Source organism: Zalophus californianus, chromosome 3 (genome assembly GCF_009762305.2).
Source record: "Zalophus californianus isolate mZalCal1 chromosome 3, mZalCal1.pri.v2, whole genome shotgun sequence".
Lineage (NCBI taxonomy): Eukaryota > Metazoa > Chordata > Mammalia > Carnivora > Otariidae > Zalophus > Zalophus californianus.
This window is the reverse complement of record NC_045597.1, coordinates 36,507,222-36,526,945: the sequence shown is the minus strand read 5'-3', so window position 1 is coordinate 36,526,945 and position 19,724 is coordinate 36,507,222. Positions and strand designations below refer to the sequence as shown.

At 36.2% G+C, this 19,724-nt stretch overlaps 1 protein-coding gene across 2 annotated transcripts in view; it reads right to left on the bottom strand.

Annotated features, from left to right (window-relative positions):
• KLHL1 (kelch like family member 1) overlaps nt 1-5,987 on the bottom strand; it is a 382,161-nt gene extending 376,174 nt beyond the window's left edge. For both annotated transcript variants that reach the window (XM_027590019.2, XM_027590020.2), the window contains exon 1: nt 5,488-5,987. In XM_027590019.2, the coding sequence (XP_027445820.1) occupies nt 5,488-5,987 (500 nt within the window). The remainder of the gene's footprint in view (nt 1-5,487) is intronic.
• Nucleotides 5,988-19,724: the final 13,737 nt, after the last annotated feature.

Below are 19,724 nucleotides of genomic sequence, written 5' to 3'. Positions count from 1 at the left end.
CAGCATAACCTCTCCTATAGCTTCTTTTCTTCTGTTCTGTTTGTTTAAGCAGAGGGAAAGGAGAATTGGCAAAGTGGCCCCGAATATGGTATCTGGAGTCAGATAGCAAGGCTTAAAAGTGCAGCTATACTACTTAGAAGCCTGTGATTCTGGGCAAATTAGTTACCTGTCTATATCTCAGTCTTCTCATCTATGTAATCATTATACCTAAGGGATACATAATTGTGCCAGAATCAAAGGACTGTTCTGAATATTAAGTTGCACAATATAAATATTCAACATGTTATCTGGCAAATAGGAAGTTCTTAATTAGTGTCACTCATTATGATTATGACAAATATTTATTCACTTAACAGTATTTATTGAGTAACTACATGCTCTATGATAGGGACAAAATGATGAGCAAAATAGAAATATCCTATCTACTGGGCAATTTTTGTTAGAGACAAACAATAAAAACAACATAAATATTAACATAAGGTTACAGGTTATGAGGAGAAATTGAAGAAAGAGTAGAGAGTAGTTACTCTAAGAATGTAAAATAAGCAGATGTAATGAATTTTAAAATTTTTAAATTAATTTGTTTAGGGGATCAATGAATGCTTCTTTGAGAAAGGTACAAAGCTCTTACTCAAGACATCTCAATGATAAATAAGAATGAACTCAGAAAAGGGTGGGTTGAGGGAAGGAGACTATACAAGGGGATAAAATAAGTGTGTGAGGCTCAAAGGTAGAGGAAAACATTAAGGGAGGACACTGAGTCTGGAAGACAGAGGGTGTGGGGGAAGTTGGTGAGTGAAAGAGCTCAATAATAGACACGGGACAAATCATCCAGGGCCTAGCTATGCACAGTATGGATTGGGGCCAGAGGGTGGTGGAAATGCTTTTTTTCCTATGACCCAGCAATTGCACTCCTGGGTATTTACTCCAAAGACACAGATGTAGTGAAAAGAAGGCCCATATGCACCCCAATGTTCATAGCAGCAATGTCTGCAATAGCCAAACTGTGGAAAGAGCCGAGATGCCCTTCAACAGATGAATGGATAAAGAAGATGTGGTCCATATATACAATGGAGTATTACCCAGCTGTCAGAAAGGATGAATACCCAACTTTTACATCAACATGGATGGGACTGGAGGAGATGATGCTAAGTGAAATAAGTCAAGCAGAGAAAGTCAATTATCATATGGTTTCACTTATTTGTGGAACATAAGGGATAGCATGGAGGACATTAGGAGAAGGAAGGGAAGAATAAGGAGGGTAGAATTGGAGGGAGAGATGAACCATGAGAGATGATGGACTCTGAGAAACAAACTGAGGGTTCTAGAGGGGGGTTGGGGGGATGGGTCAGCCTGGTGATGGGTATTAAGGAGGACACGTACTGCATGGAGCACTGGGTGTCATACGAAAACAATCGTGGATCACCACATCAAAAACTAAAGAGGTATTGTATTGTGACTAATGTAACATAATAAATTTTTTTAAGGAAAGGAAAAAAGAAAAAAAAGGAGAGCCAGGGATGTGGCGGAGTATTTCAGATTTTCATTTTGTAATTTTCATTCACTCCACTATGGAGAATGGATTAGAGGTGGTAAAATTAATGAGAGAAGACAATACAGATGGCAGTGGTAGAAGTTGGGTTGAAAGGGGACAGTATCTTAGAATTAGGTACAGACAATGGAGAGATGGAGGGATACTGGACAGATAGAGGAGGGAAATTTTTTTTTTAAGATTTATTTTATTTATTTGAGAGACAGACAGACAGAGTGGGGGAGGGAAAGAAGGAGAGGGAAAGAGAGAAAATCCTCAAGCAGTCTCCCCACTGAGGATGGAGCCCAACACAGGGCTCAATCCCAGGATCCTAAGATCATGACCTGAGCTGAAATCAAGAGTCAGACGCTTAACCAACTGGGCCACCCAGGTGCCCCAAAGAGGGAAATTTTTGAAATAAAAGTGTCAGGACTTGGTGGAATATTGAAAATGATGTGGAAGAGGATGTTGGCTAATATGATCCTGGATTTTTGGCTTGTGCAACCTAATGCCTGGAAAGCTGTTCTCTGAGATAAAGAAGGAAACTGAGCAAGAAAGAGGGGGAGGTTATGAGCTCAGTTTTGCACATGCTGTATTTATACTGTGTCTGCAATATCCACAAGAGAGGTCAAGCAGAGAGGTGGGTGTGTGTGAGACCCGGGGGGGGGGGGGAGAGGGTTGGAAGGGGGGCGGTCCAGATTTTGAGATGCAAATTTAGAAATACCGTTTATGGACAGCAACTGAAACCGTGGAATCCGATGACTGCATTGTGTGAGAACTGAGAAGACTAAAAAAGCAAGCAGTGGAACATGGCATCTCCCTTTCCACTCACCTTACTACAAACTGCAAGAATATAAATGTTTCTCTTTGGTTCTTAGTTCACTCCCTATAGAATTTTGGATAAAAATATCCACACCAAAAATGTATGAGAATCTGAAGAGCTAGAAAATTATACACTTTCCAACAAAAGTTCAGAACTAAGTAGAAAAAACAAATGACTTCATAACATAGGTCAGGAGCCTATTACTATACATTAGAATTCTTAACGGTGTAATAAAGTATTAGAATACTGAGATCTGTTTATGTACGCCTAGTAGGGTGGGATAAGATAAAGGCTGGGTTTGGGCAATCAATTAGTTTGCCAAGTGTCTTCTTGCTACCTTTATGCTTAAACTCCATTAGAGTTTGACCTTTCCAGAATTTCTGAGATTATGGGCAGTTTTCCCCTGAGCATCCTCCAGCAGCTGTTGGAACAACAAGTTAAACCAACTGAGCGACTTATACTTGTCTAAAACAATGTTCCTAACTAGCATGGGACCAGATGAATAAAAAGATCAGAAAATGAGAGAAAAGAAAGGGGCCAACTCTTGTTTTAGACAAGAAGATTAATTTTGCATGTAAGTCAGAACTGATAAAACAAAATGCTAAATATCAAATGTGACATCACAACATAGTGATATAATAATGACCCATGTAATCAAAATTATCATACAAAATTTAGATAGTTTATGCACTCATTGATCATTATAAACGTTATGTAGAGTCCCTGCCTGTGCCGTGATAGAAACAAAAGCAAATCCACATTACTATTTTACATATTATTTTTCATTCAGTACTTAACTCTAGAAATGCTGTCTTTTCTGAAAAGTGAAACCTATACTTACCACATATTAAAATTTATACATATATAATTGTAATACATATGTAATATCTATATATAGTGACTATCAAGTTTAGTAGCATGGTTTCAATCAATCATGAGCACAGAACCAACGCTCCATGAAGGTTTAGGAACTAATGAAATCCACATTACCAGTGCTAATTGATTTGTCCAGTGAGAGCTTTAAATTTATCTAAAGGATTTAAGTCTTAACAAGAATTTTAAAATCAAATTAGACCTAATTTTCAATATTTTATACATGTAAGAACTCATAGGACCCTCTCATTCCAATAGCAAAGATGGTTTTAATGGTACTTCCTTATTTTCAGAATTCTTTTCACTTACGACATTTTGTGAATAAATACACTGATGCATATTCAAAAGTGAGGGACCAGAAGTCACACCTGATGGGTGTTTCGTCCCTAACTGAGCTGTATTAGTTATTAGTTTCATTTTTTTATTTATTGTAATTTCTTAAGGCAATATTCCGTTAGTATTTTCAAATTCTTCAACTTACATGAAAATCTTCAGAAATTACTGATGACAAATGTGCCTCATTTACTTAAATGGATTTGTTATAAAACAGATTTTTAAAAATTATCTAACATTAATATTTCAGGTCACATATTTTAAGCTGATTTGAAGACTTTACAAAATTGAAAAAAATCTATTTTTCTGAACTGTTTGTCACAAAAATATTAATTTCAATATAGTAATTAGTAAATATTTAACCTAAACTGATTTCTTTTAAATATATAAGTTGAATTGTTAAGTGCTTATGATTTCTTAAAACTGGAAAAAAAGAGGCTTATATTTTCTACATTAAAGGGGATAAAGCTCAACATATTTTATTGATAAAAGTTCTAAAATTATAATAAGTAATGATACATAAATCAAATTACTTTATGGTACTACTGGTACCCAAAGTTATAACCATTTTGGTAAAATATCTTACTTAATTGAATAATAGATAAACTTGTATTTAGGTTTGCTGTATATGGAACAAAACTTTGTCATACTTGTAAATTTTAAATTAAACTTCTCCCTCTTTAATAGCGTTACATTATAGGAAATGTTTTCATATATTAGACTATGTTCAAGGCTCTTGAAATTCAAATTCAACTTCATATTATCCTCATAATTGAAAATTTTAAGGATGACTTTTTATCTCTTTAACTTCACATTTGTCAACATCATTGGAGAGCACCTATAGTATTATTTTGCTCTAATGCATTCCTTTTGTGACTTAATCAACTTTATAAGAAGCTGATTCAATCAACCAGAAGTTTAAAAAGTAGTTTCTGTTTCTAATTTGTTATTGAGAGGTAATTGAATTTTATTAACATATTCATTATCATTTTCCACTGGTCCCTATGTTTCTTCAATAATGTATTCTGATATCATATGAATTTAAATGCAAATCTTTTCATATCCTCACTATCTGCCAAAAGTAGTAATGATCTAGTGCAGAATAATGAGTCAATTCTCTAAAAATGTGAAACTCAGAAGTTTTATGTGTCTTTCAAGTCTTGAAAGCAGAACTCTACTCAAAGAATGTAATAGTAGAAATATACAAAACACAAGTGTTGACCCACTTCCTAAAGATATACAATCCCATACTTAGCCAACAAATCAGGAGAGCTGAATGCAAAGGGGCTCAGCAACAGTTTAATTCTAAGACTTTGAACGAGGCAAAAGTGAACATGAAGTAGGATAAAAAGGGAAGTTAGGATAGAGGATAACAACACTGTATTTCAGACAAGAAAAAAAAAAGAGAGAAAATACTGCTGTCCAGTGGCCTCATTTGCCCACATCATTAGTCCTGAAATATAGATTCAAGACACAGGGATCCTGGATAACACACTAAGTCAGTTTCCAGGCTTGTACAGGAGATCCTTCTGAATGGTGTTTAAAGCAAGTTTCACCTCACATCAGATAACTGGAGGACTGATGTGATATAATGACAGTAAGATGACAGAAGAATACCATCATCTCAGAAATATGAGAACTGCTCCGCTTAGAGATTTACCAAAATGCATATATATGCAATTTGTGATTACAACTCTGAAACCTTACGAGAAGAAAAAAAAAAATGAATGAGCCAGTAAAAATTAATTAGCAAACTTTTAGTGAGATTACAACTTGGGTAAGAAAAACCAAGCTGGCATCTCTCAATCAAAATTTTCAACCTGAAACGTTTTAGGCTTAGTAACTACCAAAGCACACGGGGGGAGGGGTTGAGGGGAAACGAGTGGAAATTGGGAGATGCTAGATGCTCTGTGGGGATTTACTGTACCTGTGTCCACATCCTTCACCTGTTGCCTGGCTTGAGTTGGCCGGCTCCACTTTGAGCTCCTGCAGGACCAGCCCTTTATCGTGTGGTCCAGGAAAGTCCATGCCTGACACCTCCTCTTCCTCTAGAGACTCCACGTAGAAGAGAGTCCTGGCTGGCTGCTGAGTGCCCTGCCCCGGTGCCCCTTGCTGCAGCCTTGTGGCCACTGGCAGCAGGGTGCCATTCAGTGGATTAAAGGAAGAGGAGGAAGAGGACGGTGAGGACGACGAAGAAGAGGAGGAAGAGGAAGGCTTCTTCCAGAAAGTGCTCACGCCGCCCTTCTCTTGGCTTTTGAGCAGGCGGCTCTGGCTGGGTCCCCAGTGCTCGAAGCTGCCGCTGCCTTCCTGTTGCAGGCAGCCGCCCCCCGCCGGGCCGCCAGGGGCCGGCGACGGGTGGCTGAAGAGTTTCCAGCGGAGTCGTAGGATGTGCTTCACATCGAAGTCTTTTCGCCCAGAGCCTGACATGCTTGACGCAAGAAGGCAGAGACCTCAGCTGGCGTGGGAGTAGATGGGCCAGCTGGTGGGGGAGGCCCGCAGAGCTCGGGGTCGGAGGAGGAGGACTGCGCCCTCTGCACCCCGGGAGCACACGCGGCGAGGCGGGCTGCGCGCCCTGCTAGGCACCCCCCGGAGCGCGGACGGCAGAGCCGCGCGGCTCAGCTGCGGTCAGGTCCGGAAGGACCCGCGCGTGGGGAGTCCACCCGCCGAGAGCAGAGGCAGGAGCCGGGGGCAGAGATTCCTCGATCCCCGCGCGGGGGCCCCGTGGTTACGGCAGGGAGGGCCGACCCTGGTGATGGAGGGGCGCGAAGATGGGAGGTCCGCGCGCTCCGAAGCTAGGGAGGTGGCGGCCGCAGGATACACCTCCCTGGGATGCACCCGTGGCAGAGCCTCAGTCGGGAAGGTGTCGGCTCTCCTGCCCTTGCAGCTCAGAGTTCAGTGCCTGGAGAGCGCAGGGAGAGAGAGAGAGAGAGAGAGAGAGAGCGAGAGAGAGAGAGAGGGCCCCAAGTCGCGAAGAAGCGCACCCCCTAGTCTTCTCGGTGCACCTGCGCCCCTGTCCCCGGCCTCTCCGAGGATGCTCTGAGAGCCTGCCGGGTATCTTTGAGAAAGTCAGATGCCTTCTGCGAGGCAAGAAGGGGTGGTTTTATAGAGTCAGTTTGTAAAAGGGAAGAACAAATATTCCAGAAAATATGGGGAGGCAAAAGGAAAAGCCCGCCCGTGAAGCTGTCAAGGTCCTCACAGTACAATTTTCTCTCTGCTTCAGCGTCTCCTCCTCCCCTGCAAGTGACGCAGATGTGCACTGGGGCCTATACGGAGAGATGGAGGGAGGGAGGGAAGGCTTCAATCTTTTTTATTCAAGTGAGTCTGCTGCTCTTATTGTCCCCTTGCTAGGTCCTGTCACCTTTTTTCATCCCCCTTCCTCACTACATCACTGTGTAGCAATAAAAGTAAAGCAAACAGGCATTATGCTTTAGCATCAGTAAACACCAAACATGAATCATGGCAGCGTAAACTTAATAAGCTGCCATCGGTTTGCAGGTTGCAGGTTAATGGCTTGAATTATTTAATAAACTGCATCCTTTAACCTTTAACCTTAGTTTCTCTGTAGTGAGTTACAGAAGAAACAGTGGTGCTGGCGTCAAAGTGTGATAATGCCACCATTCTGACACTTACATTGTGATTCTGCCATTAATACACTTAGGCAGCGCTTCACCCTGGGGGCCAGAGGCACACGGTGGACATTTTAAGATGGGCATCTGAGCGCAGGGGACGACTTTTGCAAAATCAGTGCATTTGGTGTGTAGCCTTAGAATGAAAGCTGTTCTCGGGGTAAACCAAGCAGAAATAAATGATAAAAGAGAATTTCAAGGCAAACCTTCCGGTGCATAAATCATGATCTTGAATGCATAGAAGAGTTTAGGCAATGAACAAATATATCCCAAGGCTACTATCTTGCAAAAATCCGTTCGAAGAAGGGAAGATGTGTTTTCCTTTATACCTATATTTAGAATGATGAAGATTATGATGCCTTTCTAGCTATGACTACTTGGTCATTTTTCATCTTTTCCATTAATGAGCCATTAAAATAGAACCCGGTCACCTTTGCTGAAGGCAAAGGGGGTCAGAGAAGCAGCAAGGTCCCCAAGTCCACCAGGAATGTGGTTGTCCATTCATGAAATTCACAGCTTCAGCAACCCCCAAAAGGGCTCAGAAAACAAATATTAAAGTGCAGTTATATTACTGTTCTGTTACCCTGTTGTTGAGCAGTAAATTTAAATAGAAACCAAAAATAAATATGAAGTCCTTTCGAGACAAAGTTGGACATTTTAATAAAACAAGAAATTAAGCACACATTTTTTTTCCATTTTTAGGGGAAGAAAAATCACTGCTGTGCATTTTAAATATTGATTTATGCCACAAGAGCTGGAGTGCAATCCCCAGTGCCTTGATTTTTCTTTCAGTATTCAGTGTTAAAAAAAAGAAGAAAAGAAAGAGAGAAAGAAGAAAGAAAGAAAGAAGAAAGAAAGAACGAAAGAAGGAAAGAAAGAAAAAGAAAAAAAGCCCTTTAAAGCAAACACAATGGTACAGATCATTTTTATCCAAGAACTGAATCAAGTAAGTATTTCCCTCAGGGAAGAAAACAGTGTATGAAATTACACATCACAAACAGGACAGAGAAAACTTTCCATCAGAGGTAATGTAGAAATTTCAGATGAATATAATTAAATGATTTCTATAGAAATTGATGCTTCATAGATTTTCTAACTTGATATAATTTTAATTTAATTAAAATAACAAAATAACAAAAATAATACAAGTCTGTTATATGTATATATTCTCCATTAATTAACATCTGTAATCATTCAAAACCTGTAATATAAAATTCATTTTTGTTGGTATTCTGAAATCCCATTTTGTATTCCCCTTTTATTCTGCAATACTGCTATTAATATTATACAGCTTAAAAGTTGTCTATTTAAAGATCAGTAATTTATGTGATCCAAAAGAGATGTAATATTGAGTTTTATTATAAAGGAACATGAATTAAAATATTAAGGCATATTTAGCAAATGATGACTAATATAGTTAGTCTGGTAGTGATATTTAGTACATTTTCTTAGTCTGGTAGTCTTGTAGTAATATTTTGTGTGTTGAAAACACTGTTGCAAGCTTTTATTTAAAATAGCTACTTTTTTATACTTACCAATCTGTATACAATAATCACTCTTGTTGAACATATTTAAACATAATTCATTTAAATTACCAAGTAAAATATATAGGATTTAGAAAATAGAGTATGCCTGAAATTATGTTAAAGTGAAATGATTGAAGATGATTGATTATATTCTTAAACTTTAGTATTTATTTACTAATTATTATTACTATACTATTAGTGGGAAAGAAGAAGAGGAGGAAGGAAAAATGAATTAATAAAGGAAGGAGAAAAGGAAAGGAAAAGAGAGGAAGAAGGAAGGAAGGAAGGAAGGAAGGAAGGAAGGAAGGAAGGAAGGAAGGAAGGAAGGAGGGAGGGAGGGAGGGAAGGAAGGCAGGAAGGAAGGGAGAAAAGAAAAGAAAAGAATGAAGGAAGAAAAGAAAAAGAAAGGAGAGAAGGAAAGAAAAGAATCAATTTACTAAGACATCATGACTTAGCTTTACATATTGGAAAAAATCCTTGAAAAATTATGCCTTTTAAAATACTGTACTCATTAATTTATTTACCCACTATTCCAAATTTAAAAAAAAAATTAACTGAGCACTTACTATATACTGGGTCCAATGCCAAGTATTAGCATATATAGAAGAATTAGGTTCCTTGCAACTGGCTGGAAGAGCTAACAAAAAAGATTGTTTAGCAAGTCATAATTAATAATTGACTTGTACAGGGCGCCTGGGTGGCTTAGTCGTTAAGAGTCTGCCTTCGGCTCAGGTCATGATCCCAGCGTCCTGGGATCGAGCCCCACATCGGGCTCCCTGATCCGCGGGAAGCCTGCTTCTCCCTCTCCCACTCCCCCTGCTGGTGTTCCCTCTCTCGCTGTATCTCTCTCTGTCAAATAAGTAAATAAAATCTTTAAAAAAAAAAAAGGACTTATAAGTAAATTAAAATGTAAGATAACCAAGTTTATAAGGAAGAGGACATTGACATAATAAAGATCACTTTTTTTATTTTATTATGTTATGTTAATCACCATACATTACATCATTAATTTTTCATGTAGTGTTCCATGATGTAGTGTTCCATGATTCCATTGTTTGTGTATAACACCCAGTGCTCCATTCAGCATGTGCCCTCTTTAATACCCCTCACCTTTTAAAAAGAATCTTAATAATCACATTGCATTTTGTTTTAAAGACAAAATCAATTCAATTATTCTAATCCTATTTAATTAAGCTGAACTGTCATTTTAGTCAATCAGGATCTTTCAAATGAGTGTTCATATTATTGCCATAATACCCTGACACAACCTTAGCAAAAAAGATCAATCAGGCTACTAAAAATATGGAGGATGCTCAAGCATTTATAACTATACACAAGTACAACACTCTTTACATAATTATTAAATCCAACATGAATATTAAATATGCCACACTGAAAGTTCCTTTAACTCAAACATTTAAGCAATAAACAAAATTGGATTTAAACCCAAGCATTTTCTTGTTTGAGGACTTTTCCCTTTTAGTAATTGTCTTCTAAACAGAGTTAGATGTGTGCTTATCCAGGAAAAGTGAATTCTGATTCTTTTCCTTTTGACAGCCCTTCTAGAATGTCAAATAATTTGCCTCCAAATAATAACATTCAACAAAAGCATTTAAATGATTAATTATGATCCAGTTTGAATGATCATGCCTTATGATGGTGCCTGTATTTTTTGTCTTTGTTTATCTTTGTTTTATTTAAATGACACATATCTATGTGCATTACTAGAAAATATCACTTAAAACAAGTGAATATCATTTAAAATGAGTGTACAACATTGTGGATGTGGAAGTTAAATGAAGATCCTTTTGTAATGACATTTTCTTTCCAAAAATGAATGAAACACAGTAACATATAGCACTAATATCAAGTGATTTTATGTGTACTATCAAGGACTCCCACTGTTTCTTAAAACAAATAAACATAACCTGTTCAAAATCTATTAATCTTCATTACAGTGTAAGTATAGTTTAGTTAAGTAGCAATTGAGTGACTGCTTACTAAACATCCTTTGTAGGTGTTAATTGATCCTGGGGGGCCATTTTAATCCACTCTACCTCTTTGGTTTATTTGACCTTTTGATTTGAATCAAGAAATAAATGTATATACTTGAGAAATTCTCATATGTAAATTGCTGAGTTAATTGCATGAATGTAGAAATGCAAAATGGCACTAAAATAATGCATTCATATTTAGTTAAGTACCTTTTTATTTCCTAAAGTCATATGCAGAATGTCCAAGGTGGTTTGGGAAAATTCATTATTTTGAATTTGGTACTAGGTCCTGTTTGGTTAATCACACTGCTCAGGGCAATATGATATGATTAAAGGAACCCTTACCTCTTTTATGAAAATATTTCCACAAATATAAAAATATAGATTTATATATATGGACATATTTAATGTAGATATAGATATATTTGATATATTTAATGATTTTTCAAGAATACTTTTTTTTATTTATTTATTTGAGAGAGAGCACATGAGCGGTTGGGGGGGCAGGGAGAGAGGGAGAAGCAGGCTCCTCGCTGAGCACAGAGTCCAACCCAGGGCTTTATCCCAATCCCAGGACCTTGAGAGGCTGACCTGAGCTGAAGCATATTGCTTAACTGACTGAGCCACCCAGGTGCCCCTCAAGAATCCTTTCTACTGTAGAAAACATTTGGGGGAATCATATTACTTATTTTGTATAATATAGCAATCCTTTAAAGAGAAAACTGCTTATTAATTAATACTTTATATTTTCCAAAGTGTTAGATTTCCATAGTACAAAGTAATTTCATTATTTTACACATTTTATTTAAATTTTCCAGGATCACTTTGAGATAATGTGTGCCCCCATGAAATTTTAACCATTAATATCAAAATAAAATGGTAAGATTGCAATGTATAAAACAGATCTGGAAGTTTTAAAAAAATGTATATGATGTCTATATAAACATGGATAAAAATAACAGAAATTTAAAATATTGTTTCAATATAGTTGCTTTTTTTTTCTACTTAGGAGACCTGAAAATACCCTCTTCTTTTAAGCCTACCTAAATTGAACTTTGTGGATGATATTTTACTGTCTCATGTCTCATTTGGACACATGCCAGATTTCTACACTTCCATCTTTCTTTCCATCTCGAGATGCATCTGCCAAACTTTTAGACCTGCTTTCATCTGCATTGTTACCAGATCTTTTAAAAATCTGTGGTAAAAAAAAAAAAGGCTTAGGAGGCTAGGACCCCATTTGCCCAAGTATGATTCTGATTAGGGATATAACATAATTATACATAGTTTAACAATGTTTTTTTTTTTTTTTTCCAGATGTTCATGTGTAAGTCATATGTGAACTTAGAGCAGCTGAGAATATTTTATACACACTGTTTTAGAAATAGTATTGTGATTTTTATTTCAAGTAAATTATATATTCACAGACCCTTCAAGGAGTTTATTCTGAGAAATCAAATTCCTTCTGAACATTGGTACTATAAGTAAATAGGCCTCTAATTTCTAATTTGCATATCAAAACTGAAGGTATTCAATATAGTTTAATGATTCTTACTACTAGTCAAATTGCCTTTCAGTCCATAGTCCAAAAGAATATTACTTCTCACTCAGTCTTGGGGAAAGGTAACCAAGGGACCCCTTGCCCTAGACTCTGTCTTCTGCAACTACAGTGACCTCTCCCTTGCTACATTTCTCTAGTTCTCTAGTTAACCGTCATGAAAGATGGAAATTGTCACTTTTTTTGGAGAGCAGAGGAAATGTGATGGGTACTGAATACAGGCATACTGGAAAGTCTGAAAAATATTAGGATAGATAAGTCTGAAGATCATAATACTACATAGAGTTCCTGAGGTTGTAGTCTACTTAAATTTTAGTGCATAATTCTAGGACAAAATTATAAATGAAGATGAGAGAGGGAAAATAAAAGATGAATTTGCAGATTATATTAGATTCTCTAAATCTATTCATACTAGGTAGACTCTCAGATTAAATATGGAGAATATTTTCTCCAATAGCTAGATATAGATAGAGAATTTTTACTGTTATCGTTATTTTCTTCCTTTTGAAAAGAATATTTTCTTCTTAAATAATGATCTGGGAAACTCAGATGAGGGCTATAATTTTATAACATCCCACTAAATGCCAACCAGCTATTTCATTTAATCCTTATAAAAATCTTATTACGTATGTATTATAAAAGACACTTAATATAAGAAAAATAAATTTAAAACCACTTGCTACAGATATTGCCTCTTTTGTTATCTTAGACACTCTTCCATAGCTATATTTTTTCTCCTATCATGTACAAGAATAAAGTTTTTAAAAAAATACACACATTATGGATTGGTGTTCTCTATATCCTTTCATGAATTGTGTGGTTCAAAGTTCATAGGCTGGTAACTGTTAATAAATTTGCCCTGCTCTAAAAGAAGAGGAACTTTAGCAGTCTCAAAAGGGAGCTTTCTAATATTATGGTAATGTGTATTTGTGTGTGTGTGTGTGTGTGTGTGTGTGTCTAGACTTGAAAACAATTTAATGATTTTTTTCTTTAGAGAGGTAATTTTTGGAAAAATGGAGATTATCTTACTAGGCTAGGATGGTGCTAAAGGGAAGAGAATAATGTCTTACTTAATATTGAATTAACAGTGCCTAACACAGTGGCCATCATGGCATGAGAAATGAACAAACACTTTTTGAATTAATAACAATGATCAGGTTGGTGAAGGGATAACACTTTATAATGAAGGGAGAGGGCAAAAAATATATATTTAAACAAAAGCAGTATAAAAACTGTGTCCGTTGTTATTTAGTGTAAGGGCAAATAGAATTATAACAGTGGTTTCTACACTATTTCAGTACTTTCATTTTTATTACTAAAGGGGACTCTAAAACACTAAACAATTAGCATATATTTGGCACGCCCATTTTAAGAAAGAGGCAATGACGTGCAACATATTTAAAAATACTTTTCACTGTATTTGTTAAAATTTAGTTTAAAAGTCTTCACATTTAAATTCATAAATTTTAGTTACATTAAAAATAAAAGTTCTAATAAATAAATAAATAAATAAATAATCAAAATTCCATCCATCGTCTGTCTATCCCTTTATTTACTCAAACATACATACATGTATCTTCTATAGGTTGTTGTTTTACTGAGCACCTATTATGTGCCAAGTCTTGTTCGAAGTGATAATGATGTGGCACAAAAAGAAAAAAAAGGAAGAAAAAGAAAAAAGAAAAGAAAAAGAAAAAAGAAAGGTAAACCAAAATCCATGTCTTCATTGAGCTTACATTTTTGAAGTGAGGGATAGAAATTAACATTTCACAAGTAAATGAGTATATCAGATGATGAAGACATCTAAGGAGATAAAGATCAGGGCAAGAAGGCCGGGAATTTCAAAGGGAAGGGAACTGATATTTAAGTAGTCTGCATGGCCAAGCTGCAGTGATAATGTGGCTCTTCAGCCATGTCCAGAAGTAAGCGGAAGCGTATGCTGTTCAGATATATGGGACGGTGCCCCAGGCAGAAGGAATAGAAAAGCAAAGGTCCTGAGGCATGATCAACTTTGAAATATTTAAGGGGCCAGACAGCCTGGAGCCGAGTCAGTAAAGGGCCAGAGCTGGTGAGCTCAGGGAGGCAGCAGCACCAGGTTCCTCATTAGATCTTACAGGTTGGTCCAGGAAGAGTTCATTTTTATTCAAATGAGATGGGAAGTCATTGGAGGTTGTGAAACACTGGTGTGATGGCATCTGACATATATTCTAAGAACGTTCGGGCAACCGTGTTAAGAATAAACAAACAGAAGAAAGTAAGGCAGAAAAACCAAACGCTAGGAGGCTGTGGCCGTAAAGCAGGTAAGAGATGATGTAAGCTTGCACCAGGAGTGTGGCTAGGTGGAGCATTCCTGGGGAATAGATTTTTCTCAGAGTTCACAGTTCTTTTTTCCTTTCCTAGACTATGTTTTATAAAGGACTGTCCTTTTTTTGCCCCCCAAAGATTACCTGTTCCTCTCCTTCTTCTTCTTCTACTACTTCTTCTTCTTCTTTTTTTTCCCCTCCTTGGGCTTATTCACTGATAGAGGATACTCACATAATTTAAGTCATGCTCAGGTGTTAATGGGATATTCCTCCCAAATAAAATAACTGATAATTCCTCAAGATTTAGTAAAGAACCATGTTTTCCCCAGTGTTTTTAAAAATTTGGTCAGTGAACATACATAGTCCTTTGTCACTCTTTAGGGATTGCCAAGACTGTTAAGGGCAGTGCAAGCAGTCACAACCTGGGGTGTTTGCCCCTCTTTAAATAAAAACAGTCCTTTTATTTGTTTTATAAACTGGGCTCTGCATAAGTCTACACATCTGAAAAGCATCTAATGTTAAAAAACTATTTTTTAATACAACTATTGCAGTCTGAGGGTAAATTTAATTTAGAAAAGTTCAGGCATGTTGGCAGGATAAAATTCGGGTTATTTCTGAGAGAACAGACCCTCTTATTTTTTGACTCCCTCTCACATGCTACCTGATGTTACTATGCATATATTATTATGTATATAATGAAGGTTGATCTTAATGGAATAGTACTGAATACATGCCAAATTTTGTACTTTTTGAGGGATGATTTCTGAAGAATTTATCATTTGGATTCTGAAGGGAAGAAAAATTAATTAAAATCTAAAAGTCAGCTTTGTCATCATATATTTCATTCATATGACAAATGTTTATTGAGCCCTATCAAATTGTCAAGTGCAGTGGCAGAGAATGAAGATACAAATATGAATGCACATAGCCTAGTGAGTAGATAGAATTGTAGCAAACAATTCTGAAAAATTAAGTACAATAATAATAAGTAACAAAATACTAATACTAATAATAACCAATAGTATTAATACTGTAATACAGCCATGTGCAGGATCCCATGGGAGTACAAAGCATCTTACTGATTGAGAAAATAAAGTATCTAGCTAGAAATTTATTGTAGTTTTATAAATATTTGCAAATATGACTTGCCTAATATTTATAATACTTGTAAAGGATTATGTGCAGTTTTCCTCTTTGTATTTGGTCTAGAAGCAAAATTACAGATTGGGAACTTCACATGCTTTGAAATCAAACCACGATCCAAATCCTTCTCTGCTACTTACTAGCTGCGATGGTTTTGGACAATGCTCTAACTTTTTGAGTCTCTGCTTCTTCGTATGCATAGTGGACATTAATGAGGGAGGGCCTACTCCATTAGATTTGTGTGTGGATCCAATAAAACCTGTGAACCAACTAGCACTTTACTGGTGCTTAATAAGTGTACATGTTTATGCTTATTTTGAAATTATTTGTACATTTAACCTCATTTTGATGTAGACAGCGTTTTTGGAAATAAAGCTTTAGTAGTTGATCTTGGCAACTTTCACAAACATTTTATAAAAAGTACAACTTGCTATACATTTGAGTATTCAAAATATATGATTCCTGATTAATCACAGCCCTGCTTTTCTGGTGACCTAGTGGCTTTGCAAGTAAATGACAAAAATTGACAATCGATCTTTTATATAGTATTGCAGGAATGGCCAGGATTCATAAATGTCTATATATAAGATATATTCTAAAATAATTTCAAGTAGGAGAAATATATTAAAAGTCCTTGTTTCAGTTGATAAATCACTTAAGTTAATTTCACTTTCTCATATGAGTGGGAAGGATAATGAGAAGTTAATGAATAAATAAAGTAATTTAGAGATTGCAAAAACTATTCCTGGCATTGAACTGTGAGGAATTAAGAGAAATCCTGGTGCACTAAGTAAATTCCTGACAATGCTATGGAACAATAATTTTACTAAGGAAATTCGAAGCTATTTTGCCAGTTATGAAACATCCTTTAATATTTATTGAACCATATTCGTGGAATTTATATATATTAACCACCAGATTTGATGCATTATGAGACATCACTGTGTTTTTATTTGTAGAAAACTTCTAGTCAAATGAAGAAAGTATGTGTGCTAGTCAAACTGCTGGTTTTGCATAAGAATGTTAATCTTTTTTCATCAAAAAAATTTTAAAAACTTAATTTGCTTTGAAGAAACAAATTTTCATAAATGAATGTTCCTTCGCTTACCAAAATTGTTTGAATGAATAGAATAGACTACTAGAACAATTTACATTACAGGATAGACTTCACTTTTCCTCTTTCTAGATTCTTGCCTGAGGAGTCTAAGATTGACACATCCAACAGAACAAGCTTACCAGAAGACTCATTCATCATTTCTGATCTACTGCTACAAACCTGCACTTCTATATAAGCATTGAAAATCCAGACTATGGATTTCTAACACTCACAAAAATGTCTAGCCCATGCAGACTAATTGAAACCACAGGATGTTTCAATCAATGGATCAATTAGTATTGAGAATTGGGCTATGTACTTAGCCCTGTGCAGTGAAGGGTATAAAGACTTAGTAGAAAACACACACAGGAAGAAAGATTTTAAATTATGACTATCCCACAACACAGAATGTTTTAAACATTTTTCAAATTCTTATATGTACATACAGGTTTTGCAGCTACTTTTTTCACAATTATTTCACATGCCTGTTTTCCAAACATGCAAAAAGGAAGCACAGAGAGCCCGAGTTAGCAATCAAAAAATTACCCAGACTCTTAGTAAGCCATGCCTGAGTCTATTTCTTTGGTTAACAAGAGAAAATTTTATAGGTTATAGAGAGTTGTAAAATTTTAATTTTCATATGCAATGTAACTCCTAACGTTGCCTATTTCCTTCGCGTTAGTTGTGTGTCACTAAACCCTTTTAAAGCTTCTTTTCTGGACGCCCGGGTGGCTCATTTGGTTAAGCGACTGCCTTTGGCTCAGGTCATGATCCTGGAGTTCCGGGATCACGTCCCACTTCGGGCTCCCTGCTCAGCAGGGAGTCTGCTTCTCCCTCTGACCCTCTTCCCTCTCGTGCTCTCTATCTCTCATTCTCTCTCTCTCAAATAAATAAATAAAATCTTTAAAAAAAAAAAAGCTTCCTTTCCTTTGCTGTGGGTAGTGTTTTCTAATAAAGCCATAGAAGAAAGCAGTTATTGCAGTGTGAATTAATCATTTCCTATTCAAACACATAACGTATGCATATGTATGTGTGTGTATACACCTGCATGAAAACACAGGGGGTATGAAAGGATTCAAGTCATAGAGAACAATACAGTCAATGACATTAAAGTGAAAATGAATAGTTGGACATTTATTTCTTTTTGACAGAGAGTAGGTTAGCTTATGTGGTAAACTACATTTATTAGACGTTAAAACATAGTTTCAAAACTTTAAGTGGGAGTCAACTTACAGAAGTAATTGAATTCCACACGGATGCAATTTTTACCAACTGTTGTTGTTATTTATTATTGCTATTGATGGTAGGATATTTTGGGGGTGTCATTGACACATACAACCTTTAAACTTTCAATAGGGTATTCGAACAGAAGACAAAGGAGAAGGAAATTTCAAGATGAGGGTGATAAATAGTTTCAATGATGTCACAATTACAATAAATAAATGAACTTATCAATAAGAAAAGACCTACTCATGATCTCCAATAAAACAAGCAATTTAAGTAATGTGTCATTTAGTTAGACCAAGACTGTCCAATATTGAAATAAATAAATTTCTTATGTTCCACATTTGAGTGAAACCATATGATAATTGTCTTTCTCTGCTTGACTTATTTCACTTAGCATAATACCCTCCAGTTCCATCCATGTCGATGCAAATGGTGGGAAAATTCAATGGGAAGAAATCAGAGAGGGAGACAAACCATGAGAGACTCTGGACTCAGGGAAACAAACTGAGGGTTACAGAAGGGAGGGGGATGGGGGGATGGGGTAACTGGTAACCGGGTGTTGGGTATTAAGGAGGGCGTGTGTTGTGATGAGCACTGGGTTATGTTATACGTGACTAATGAATCATTGAACGCTACATCAAAAACGAAGGATGTACTATATGCTGGCTAACTGAACATAATAAAAAATAAACAAATAATTTAAAAAAGGAAATAACTAAATTTCTAATAATAATTTAGACAGGTAGACATGATTAAATATTTAACTTAGTGTTATTTAATTGTTGGAATCTATTCGATCATGGAACAAGTATCGAGCACTTGTAATGTGCACTGTGAAAGAGGTTCTCATTGTCCACACAGAGCTTATACTTGTGGAAAAAAGGTATAAATGACCAAATGAACTAAAATGCAAAATAAACATTTTAAGTGTTATGAAGTGATCAATGTGGTGAGATAGCAAATGGCATTGCACAGTTCTTTATATAGAATTATGTAGAATTCTTAAAGAAGGGTTCCCTATAAATTTGACATTAGAACCCACCCAGAGAATAGAAGAGATGTACATAGCACATGGATGAAGAGACAGAGAAGAGATAGAATGCAAAAATGGAAGAAAACAATCAACATAAGCGCAGGGGAAAGAGCAAACTAGAGAGAGAATGGCTGCTGGAAGTCACTTCAGCAGCAAAATGCAGTGGGAACTGGAGGAACATAAAGGCCACTGTTTGCGAGTGTGGGTGCGGAAGAGAGGGCAAGAGATGGTATAATTTACAGTATAGAGTTTCAAGTTTAGTTGTACCTACAGTGGAAAGTTAGTGAAGGCTTTTAAGCAGGGAGATAATGTATAATTTAAGGTTTTTTAAAAAGTTATCTTGATTAGATTGGAAAAATGCACAAAGAATGAGATAGATCATTGAGGAATATTTTCTTCCCCAACAGAAAGACTCAATAATGTCAACAAGGATCATTCAGTAATAAGTTTTGGAAATAAAAACTGGGCAGTATTAAACTTGCTTTCACAGAGTAGTTCCATCCTAATTTAATTCAGGAATTTTATCATCTTACTAAATGATGTAATTCCAGTGCTGGGTTTTCTATTTTTAAAACACTTTCACATGTTTTCTCACTTTATATATCATGTTGGTTCTCAAGAAGAAAACAGGCCTCTACACTCTGATAGTAAAACTGAG